The sequence below is a fragment of the Lethenteron reissneri genome, chromosome 35 (assembly GCF_015708825.2).
Source record: "Lethenteron reissneri isolate LAM-NWPU_2019-01 chromosome 35, ASM1570882v1, whole genome shotgun sequence".
Taxonomy (NCBI): Eukaryota; Metazoa; Chordata; class Hyperoartia; order Petromyzontiformes; family Petromyzontidae; genus Lethenteron; species Lethenteron reissneri.
In genome coordinates, this window is record NC_083813.1 from 12,997,902 (window position 1) to 13,008,385 (window position 10,484).

General features: G+C 57.0%; 1 protein-coding gene across 5 annotated transcripts in view; it reads left to right on the plus strand.

Moving 5' to 3' along the window:
- Positions 1 to 9,699, plus strand: part of ESRP1 (epithelial splicing regulatory protein 1) — a 33,279-nt gene extending 23,580 nt beyond the window's left edge. For all 5 annotated transcript variants that reach the window (XM_061565814.1, XM_061565817.1, XM_061565816.1 and 2 more), the window contains exons 13-15: positions 1,997 to 2,204; positions 4,557 to 4,725; positions 7,383 to 9,699. In XM_061565814.1, the coding sequence (XP_061421798.1) occupies positions 1,997 to 2,204; positions 4,557 to 4,725; positions 7,383 to 7,532 (527 nt within the window). In that variant the 3' untranslated portion in view covers positions 7,533 to 9,699. The remainder of the gene's footprint in view (positions 1 to 1,996; positions 2,205 to 4,556; positions 4,726 to 7,382) is intronic.
- The last annotated feature ends 785 nt before the right edge of the window (positions 9,700 to 10,484 follow it).

The following is a 10,484-nucleotide window of genomic DNA, read 5'->3' on the forward strand; positions in this document are numbered from 1 at the left end:
AGCGTGACGTCCGACGTTTCGCTCGATGGGCTGGGAGCTTCTTCAGGAACCAATCTTCCAAGCTCTCCCAGCACGTGGCGCGAATCGCCGAGCGTCACGCGGAAACGCAGCGCGGCGTGAACCGAGAACGCGCCGGACGGCACGACCATGGAAACGCGCGTGCGGTCTGATTTGAAACCTGACGCGGCGGTTCAATGGCAGGTATGCGCCGGCACGGTCGCCTTGCCGTGGACTCTGCCCCATGGGAATCGCAGTGGGGCGCCGCAACCTCCCCGTGATTGGGCGCGCTCTCGTTTTCACCGCCTTCGCTTGGCTGGCAGGAGCTGCCATCGCCGCCCCAGCCGGTCGGATCCATGTGCCGGATTGGCGGCGCCACCGCTCCTCGGCGCCACCGCCGCTCGGCGCCTTGCGGCTGGAGCGCGCAGGCGAGATTATCGCTGTGGTCTCGGGGCGTGGGGTTTGTGGCCAACCGGGAAGCTTCCTCATCGGTCTCTCTGGGTTCAGCCTCCGCTCCACCAAGCCAGCACGGCTCGTGGTGGACGCACAGCGTCGGTGTGGTGGGGAGGGGCCGGCGGAGTTGGTGGGCTCCCTGTCGATGGGGAGGGGTGGGGGAGTTGTGCTTTATTTAAGAAAGCATGTGGAAGATTTTCGGTGACCCCCAATTGAGTGTGTGCGTGTGCCGTGGAGGCGTTTGCGATTGTTGTGGCACAGCTCCCAGGTTGATCTCCGAGTTGTTCGGGCACGGTGTCCGACGTTTCGCTCCCGCGTGCCGATGTTTTGCTCTGTGCGCCCTGGAAGCCTCTTAAGTTTCCGAGCGTCGTCAGAAACGTAAAGAAGCTGCCAGCACACACGGAGTGAAACGTTGGACGTGATCGCGAATAACACAATGGGACAAACGACGACCCGAAAACACAGCGGAGAGTTGTGCGGCGTTTGTGTGGCGTGTTGGTGCATGTGGGTACGTGGGTTTTGCGAGTTTTACGAGCGTGCGTGTCTCTGCGTCTGTGGAGCCATTTGAACTATGACCACTCGCAAAATTTTCAGTTGGAGCTCCATAAACTGCTCTTGTGAGATGACTCACTGCGATAGCGCATTCGGACGGATGACACCGACCCGGATGCGGCCGCTTGGGAACAAACCAGTCCATCATTCGAACTACGGGTGGATTTGTAACATCGAAGGATTAATCTGTAAACGCCCTGGCATCACACAAGTTAACGCAATTGTGGGAACCAGATTTTGAGATCGAGAAACTTTCAAAAGTCTGTGCCCAGCGCCACCAGCACGGGCGGTCCTTCCAGAGAGACGGTGCCTCCCGGGGCTAATGATTGACTGCTGGAATGCTCTAAGTGGCCAATAAAGGGCAGTGAAGGTGGAACGCTCGGGCGGTTTAGAGGCTGCAGCGATGAGGAAGCTCGCAAAGAGAGGACTCTGCCAGGTGGCTTCAGTGGCCACCACCACCCTGGCGACGGGGTGGTGGCGCCAAGGCTGGGTTGGGTGTAGTGTCGCCGCTGGCTGGGACCGTCGACCCAAGAACCGCTGGTTAATACGAATGCTGGACACTTTGTCCTGATTTTGGCGTTTTGGATTTTGTGAAATTCCAGAATTGGGTAGTAGGGACATGGCGATGCACTCGGCCAGGAGTTTGATGAATTGTCACGATTTGGGGTCGCGATTCGATTGTTTTGCTGTCCAATTCTAATGTTGGTGAGCGCAGTTTGCTTTGCTCCGTTAGCTTAAATATAACATTACCAAATCGTTTTAATACATTTAAATTGTTCAGTCGGTGCATCGTAACACTCCCGGTATTGGGCTGGTAAATATGCCACGCCATCACGAATGTCAGCAGATGCCAATTAAATTTTGTGGCCATCTAGAAAACGAAAATTTGTGAAAGGACCCACGGCGGCGACGGCTGCTGCTGCGTGTACACACGCAGTCGCTAGTGACCGACCTCTGACGAGTGCCTCCCTCGTGACCTCTGGACTGTGCGCAGGCCTCTCCCCGCCGGGCTACGCGGCGTTCCCGGCGCCGGCCACGATGTTCCCCGGCGACGCGGGCATGTACCCGCCGCAGGTCCTCCTGAGTCCGCGTAACGCCCCGCCGCTCCCGAACGCCGGAGCTGGCCACGGCAGCGCCGCGGCGTACTACCAGCCGGGCGCCACCGCGCAGCTCTACATGAACTACACGACGTACTACCCGAGGTGCGCGGCGCCGTCGGCGGCCCAGGAGACTCGGGGGGCTCCGGCGCGGGGGTCCGCGGGGCGGGAGGCCCCGGCGTCGGGGGCGCCGTTGCGGGGGGCGCCGGCAGCGCGGGCCCCCGCCGGCGCGCCGTGGGGCGGCGGCGTGATGACGCGCTCGTGCATGGTCTACCTAAAGAGATGACGGCTGGGGTTGACGCGAACGGCGAGGATTGGCGACGGAAGAACGCAATTTAAAAAAAGTAACAACGCGACGACGCTAGAGTAGATTTACAACAAAAACGCTGTCGCCGTCGCTGTCGCCGTCGTTGCCGGCCATGGTTTAGCCGCTGCTGGGCAAAGGCCCCCTGCCCAAGCCACAGCCGTCTCTCGCGATCCTGCGACGCGTCCAGTAGCCGCGTGAACATCCAACGGTCGAGCTGTCAACGCGTCCCCTTCCAAGACCCTCCGGAGAAGAGAATCCCAAGACTCGCCGAGGCCTTTCCGGATAAACACCGCGTACGCGTACCAGTCACGCGACGCAAAAACCCATCCGGTTCCTGCCACGCATGAGAGCTGGTTTCGCCACTCCGTCTCCGCGGTGGAAGTCCTCCTTCGTGCACACGCTCCCTCCTCCGGCTGCGATTCCGTCTCGATCACCGGCCGTCAACCGTTCTAGCGCCGTGCCCTGCCCGGGGCCGCTCTCCCGGATAGGCCGATGTCGCCTCCGCCGTGCCCCCACTCGCCGATCCCGCACGTTCCTTCCCCTCCCCGTCTCTCTTGGTGCAATTCCCAGCATGCACCTCTCCGTGCGTCCGTGCACACTTGAGAGTTATTACTCCATTTTATTCGCCAATGTTTCCGATCCATATGTCATAGCGGGCTACGACGACAGTGAATACACGCTAGGACAATAGGTCACCCGATGGCCACTCTGTGCGACTGAATGAGTTTTGTCTAACTTGTTATGTGTTATGCCTGTTAACGATACAACAACATCTCTTTACTTTTTATAAAAAAAAAATCCTGTGAAGTAACGGAAACAATAAAGCATTTTAATTTTCTCACATTTGGTGGTTGTCCTTTTGAAATTTGTGTTAACGTCACTCTGGAACTTTCTGGAAATGAACTTCATAACGAATAAGTAACTAGAACGTAGTATTGCGCCTAAAGAACGAAGTTTAAAGTCAGGGACCAGAACTACTTGCTATGACATATGGCTCAGAAACACGGTCTCCCCTCGCTAAAACACGGAACTGGTAATTGTGCAAAACGGCACGGAGAGACGCACGCTTGGCATTGTGTTGTTGGGGGGTGCAAAGGGGAACACGTGGACTAGGGGTAACGAGGCACGCAGGCTCCGTGGCATCACCTGTAAACCGCTGAGAAGGGCGAGCGAGACCGGGGGAGGGCACGGCTAGAAGGGACGATGGCCAACGGTCAAAGGATAACGACGGAGTGGCAGCCGAAGGATGGAACGCGCCGTCCGAGAGGGACGTTCACCCATCAGATGGAGCGATGAAACCGCCGGTGCGGTCGCAGGATCGTGAAATGTGGTGGCAGCTTGTGGAGGCTTGAATCCAGATTGGTCCTGGCTGATGAAGACGATGATGGAATCGATGGACTGAGGATAACGATGCGTTCCCGCACAACACTTGGCTACGGATTCCAATGGTCAGACCGGTTCACGTCACAGGAATGTGGATTTTCCACCATTCATTTCGGACTGCCAACGGACACGCACACAGGTTAACTAATGTGGAACGCGAGTTGGCCGGCCACCAGATGCCATTACGGCAGTAGATTCTTGAATCTAGCTGTGCGAAGCTCTGGGCATTATTTCCCTGTCCTATTCCCCGTGGGTTTTCTCCAAAACACTCCGACGAAACATCCCAGAGCAGCAGCATCGGCACCCTCTCGTGGCAGTCTTGGGACTCCCCCTTATTGTTACGATGTTTACAGTGCAACGTTGCGTATCCGACCGCCAAATATCCGCCCTGACCAATTTGGCTGCCCTTACACCCAGCACGGTACGTGTGAATGGCGGAACAAATTTTCTACGAATCGGACCGTTCCACGCACGGATGCGCCCTCGGTCCCGCACTCACTCGCCGTTCCCGGAGCGCACGCTCCTTCCGTTCCCGTAGTTCAAGCGGCTCGCGCTTGACCGTCGAGTAACCCGACCTGCCCGCCCCGCCCAACCGTAACGCTCCACAGACGTTCGCGTATCTGCAGCAGCTCCCGCCCCCATCCGCCTATAACCGCCGTCCCCCCGGCGGGTCCGGATATCGGATGCGCGACGTTTGTACCGTGCCGGCACGGCGGAGCGGAGGGGTCGTCGGCATTCGCTCTCTGACGCTAAGTTTCGCTCTGCAGCCCCGCGGCCATGTCGGCCATGTCGGCCATGTCGCCCATGGCGCTGGGCTACCTGGCGGGCCCCGGCGGCGCCATGACCCCGCCGCCGGGAACGATGATGCGCATGCCACCCATGCCCTACGGCGCCGGCGGAGTCAAGGAGATCCTCAACTTCGTGCAGGGCTACCAGGTGGGTGCCCCTCCGCCCATGCCGCCGCGGAGTGCTTGGGAGGGGGGGGGGGGCGGTTTGGTGGGGTTGGGGTGCCAAGGGAGGGGGGATCGGTGAGGAGGGGGGGGTCGGGGAACGTTCGTGCCGGTGGGTGCGTTGTCGGCAAAGAAGGAGGGCCGATGGTTTTGGGTTGCAGAGCTCCGAGATCGGAAGGGAAAAACTCTAAAACACACGGCAAGGGTTCGGTCGCAGACGCCCAACGTCCACGTCGTTGGCGACAGGCGACGGGCTCAAGTAGGGACCACAGGCACCGTTTCTATACTTGTAGCTGAATCGAGCACGTGCGGTGATTTTTTCAGAGATGAGCACGGGCTTTCTCGGAGGTGGCTCATTAAAGCACACATACACATATACATTAGCGCAGATTTACTTGGTTGCACGCACGAACACACGTGCACGCTCGCATACACGACCGTCACGTGGTCATAGGCGCACGCACGTGCGTCCTCGCCTACGGCCTCCGACCTGGCCTCGCCGCCATCCACGTACACCGTGCCACCCGGCCTCGTTCTCTCTCCGCTGTGAGCAGGCCACATCAGGGCCACACCAGGGCCACACGCCCCTCCCACTAGAACGCAGGGAAACGATAACGATCCCGGCACAACTCCTTGCCATCGTGCGCTCACTGCCGGTCACAGAAACGGTCGGCCCAACCACATGTCGATTTCTACGTAAAGTTGATTGGCCTGTCTTTCGAACGGGGCAGACGTGCGAAGTCTAACCAAGGCCGTGTCTGTGTCTGTGCCTCCCTGCCCGCGCTATGGCGTACGGGGACTAACGCGTGCGGGGTCAGTTCAGAGTGTGTTAGCGACCTTTGCGGGACTCTGCTGCCACTGGGGTAGGCTACTCACTGCGCCAGCAGCTCTCCCGGGTTCGCTTGTGGTGCTCTTGGCTCTCTCCGCTTCCCGCTTGCTGGCTTTCTAAGCTGTGCTTGGTCGGCGGTGTTCAAGGCAAGGTCGCCACAACCTGTCCGGCCGGACGGCTGTTGCGTGACCACCGCTGCCGTGGCTCCCAGATGTGTCTTCGGGTCGCACCGCGGGTTTAAAAAATATTGTCACGCCGCCTGCTGGGAGGTTCCTCAAGATTCAGGTTCCTAAAAATTTGGATCCTTAAGAAGCTTCCCAGGGAACGGAGCAAAACGTCGGACATCGTGCCGAACAACACGCGGCGGAGCCCGAAACACACTGGAGAGCTGTGCGCGGCAGCACAGCCGCAGAACCCGACGCGGTGGTGCAACCCCCCTACTCGTTTGGCTGCCACTATGCTGACCAGCCAAATAATGTGGTGATGACGACGACGACGATAAAATCTAAACGCAGTTTTCGGACCGCTAATAATCGGCTGTGGGCATTGACACGACGGTAACCTACGATCAGCACAGTTGGCTACGTACGGTGCGAGAGACGTTCTAAAGCTGCCCAAGGCGGTGACTTTCCGCACGCTTCCTCCACGGCCGGGGCTCGTTCTTCACGCCGGGCAAGCGATGGCGGCGCACGTGCTGGCGGGTGGCTGGAAACCAAGGCGCCCACTTGCTCGGTGCCTATTGTGTGCCGCTAATTGTTGTTTGCTTGGCCGCTGCCCCGCGTGGCACCTGGGCGACCGAGCAGCCCGCCCCCACCCTTGCTGCAAACAGGGCTTGGTATCGCGTCGAGGACCTGCGAGCACTGGTGGCTTTTCTTTCTCTCGCCCCTTCACCCTCCCCAACCTTAAATGCTATACTCATGCGTTATGCAATGGCCATAGCGAGACACAATGCTGCACTCTGATAATGGAGACTTACATTTCCCCGTTTTCCCTGGTGTGGATATTGTCTGCCCATCCGTGAGTTGTGTGGTTTCCAAATGTGGTGTCCTTCTCAATGAAGGTAGGTGTGCCGTGCCCTCTGCTGCGTGAGGGGGGGGGGGGTGTGTGACCTTGGCTCTTGGGGGTGTGTGACCTTGGCTCTTGGGGTGGCGGTGTTGTGTTGTGCCCATGCGGGGGAACCCTCTGTCGCCCGCGGGGTCCATGTGTCTCACCGACACGAGCCGCGTGGCAGGCGACGGGGCAGGCGGAGGGGTGGGAGCCGTCAGTTTCGCTTGTACGGATTTTATAATTTCGTGCGGTAACTTCCTCATTGTTGGGGACACCGTGGCCACATCGGTCAATGGAGGCGCCTTGAAACATTGTGAAAGGCTCCACGTTAAACGTAAAAAAATATTATTGTTAGTTTCAAAGGCATTGGCCGCACACTGGGCGATAGCAGGAAAACCCACAAGAACAGGCCCTCAAAGTCCCCGAGCTGCGCCGGGCACGGGGTCTGCAGACGCTGCCATTGCTCTGCTCTGCGACCTTTGTCCTTCGTCCTTGTGCAAGAGGTCGTCATCTGTTTGGCGTTGCAATTGGGATTTCAAGCGCTGGAGTTTGCGCATGTGAAAGGATTGGGCAAGGGTTTGTCAACATCCCCCCCCCCCCCCTTTGTTAAGATTAACGGCTAACACGGGGGGTGGTCCGTCATGATTGTGAGTGACTTGTGTGGGACCCGGTGGAGAGAGTGGAAGAATGGTTTAAACGTAACTGCAAACAACCTCCACGCGGGAACTTGGGCTGTGCTAAGTGTGCGTGCGTGTGCGTGCGTGCAGTTCCCCCACGACTCTGTGCTGCTCTTCTCGGACCAGCCTGGCGACGGCCTCATCCCGTTCCCGGCGCTCACCGGCGCCACGCCGGCGCTGACCGAGAAGCCGCACATGCACCACCACGCCAACCACGATGTGGACCTCTACCTCATGTAGAGCGCTGCGCTCGCTCGTCACGGCCACGTGTAACCGCCAACAGGCGCTCTCAAACTCCCCGTCGGTTGCCCGCCGCCACCCCTTGTCCGGCTTCCTGCCCCGAAACCCTCTTTTGTTTTGACGTCGTTCTTGACGAGGATATATTTTTTGTAACGGAATTTTCGAGCGCCGCTCGCCGTCGAGCTGCTGCCGTGTGCCAGGCCCGAGGTGCCGAGCGGACGCGAGCGGTCGGGCACCGTGGTCGCGCGTCGCGCCGGTACGGTCGGTGGGCGTGCGAGCGCCTGTGTGGCGCGCCGGCAGAGGAAGTGGCCGGAGTGCTGTTGTACTGAGAGTTGGTTTGTGTTGTACCTGTATGGGGAGAGTGCCTGTCTGACATACCTGTACGGAGAGTGGCTGTGCGTGTTGTACCTGTACTGAGAGTTGATTTGTGCCACACCTGTATAGACAGTGCCTGTGTGTGTGTGTGTGAGATATACCTGTACACTGGAAACTATAACGGCAGTGCCACGTCAGGGAACGCGTAATGAAGGGAAACACTCGACATGAAGTGCCGCCGGTCACCCCAGTGAACGGACGAGTCCCTACGAGTCCCTTCCCTGCGGCCCAAGGAGAGAGGCGGCACATTTGCAGGACAAGGGGGCGGCGAACATCGAGGTCACGCAGAAATACGGAAGGGCCCCTGTCGCGCTCCTCAAGTGCCTTGGCTCCAAGCCAGCGTTGTAAATTCCACATTCCCATGCCAGGTGGCAGGAGAGGGGGGGGGAGGCAATGCAATCTCTCAGACGACCAATGTTGGCTTCTCACAAAGTTGTACTCGTGTTTATCTCCCTCCCCACACCCAGGAATATTGTGAGGCCGAGTCGAGGTCTCTCGTCACCGTGCCAGCTGTTGAAACACTACGAGGGGCTAATGAAACGTGATACGAATTGCGTGTGTGCGTGTGTGTATATAGAGAGTGCAGTCCTATTTTTTGTTTTGTTTAAAGTGTCGTCTACGGTCGCGTCACTGAATTGCCAAAACACTGAGGACCAAAGTGCGACGAGCTCCAAGGCGGCCCACGGCCGTATCCCGGCTGCAGCTCGGCGCGTGAGACTTTATAAAAGTTATTTTGGACAGGAGAGAGAAAAATTAAAAAAAACTTTACGATTTATGCAAGCATCTGTTTATGCAAGAATATAATGTTTAAATATGCAATGTTAACGGTTTGTGTGTACGCACACGCAGTCGGCGTTTGGCTTAAACCGCAAAGCTTTTTGTACAGTATTGTTTGTACTGTAGCACTAGTACTGCATGAGACCGATGCCGCAGAAACTCTGAAAATTCCAACGTACAGAATTATTTATGTCGAGTATTTTTGTTTTAGTTTTTTAGTTTTTGCCTTCTGCTGCATCAGAAGTAAATCTTTACACGGTTTTTTGTATTCGCATTCCCGTCGTCACCGTTACTTTTTCTCCGAGACGCAAAACGGCCCGGAGCGCCGCGTGCGTGCGTCCTCCTCCTTCGAGCATGAGAACCAAATTAATATCGATGCATGTTTATCTGTTTACATATGTTATAGTCGCTAGCCTCTGTTGTATGTTTTACAATCCATATGCATGTTCAAGTCTGCGAACCGCCACCCCCCCCAACCCCTTTTTTTTAGATCCCCTCCACCACTGCCCCCCATCCCATTTCTTATTTTTTATTCCCCCCCCCCCCCAATTCTCATTGACGGTAGTTACTTAGAAATTTAACTTGAATAGTGAAAATCGGAAGAGGAAAAAAAAGTAAGCAAAAATATAATAATCAGTACGTTTCTCGCATTTAAGGCACTACTAAGACGACGTGAATTAGCGTGTCCCGTTCCCCTACGATGCCCGCGTAGATGTTTGTTACAGGCGACGCCACCTCGTTGTAAAGTGCAATAGCAGATGAGACACTGAACCCGGCCGGTGGCCGCACTGGGGGCTCCCCGTGCGGCCGGTGGCCGTGATGTTTATGGTTCAATTAGCCCAGCAGCGCCGCGCGCCCACCCAACCCCCCCCAATCGCAACTCTTGAACTGTTGTGTATACAAAGCCATCGTTTATAATGATAACGCCGTATGTACTAATATAACAACACAGTAGATTTCAGTATAATTTCTCTTTATATTGCATATCGTTCAATAAAGTATTCCTTCGTAAGAATGCGGGGCGTGCCCTGTGGTTTTTCCCGACTCGTGCGCGTTCCGAACAGCGTGCCGCCACCGCCGCTGTTGCCCAAACGAGTGGAGGAGGGGGACACAGGCTTCGGATTTCAGGCGGAAAGAGGAACGAGGGCATAAATTATGGAGCGTTGCGCCGGTTCAAGACGGCATTGTGAGAGACGGCGACGAGATTGGTCGGTGCCAAAGAGGATTGTCACGTCGGGGACCAGGAACGATTGGTGGCGACGACAGCGGCTTGGGAAGGCCTTCATCTAGCAGTGGATCGGTCATCGCCGACCACTTCGTTTGGCCAGACCCAAAAGACCCACGACGGGCAGAGGCCCACGGCTGCATTGAGCGTGGCCCTGTTCCGCCCTGCATGGCGGCGTGGCTGGTGCTGACGGGAGAGGGTTAGAGGGCACATGGGAGCCGCGTCCAGAGCTCGTGGTGGTCACGCTCCACCGATGGAAGGCAGGCTGGCCGGTTAGACGAGAACGAGGTGGGAGCCAGCCAAGGCCAGGGTGCAGTTGTGGATGGTGGTGGGCTGAAGTAGCTTTCACCCATGACGGTTCACCAACCCCACTTAAAAGGATCCAACATTTACACTATGGGGACCTCATTTGCCAGTAAAAATATGATAATTGGTTCTTTACCCTTCTATCTGGCAACAAAACTGACACCTTTTTGCAAGGAGTCATGTTTGCATAGACCGCAATACCTGCAGTCATAATACAAACAAAAGAACATAACTCTGTGCACATTATCAGAGTTATGTTCTTTTGTTTG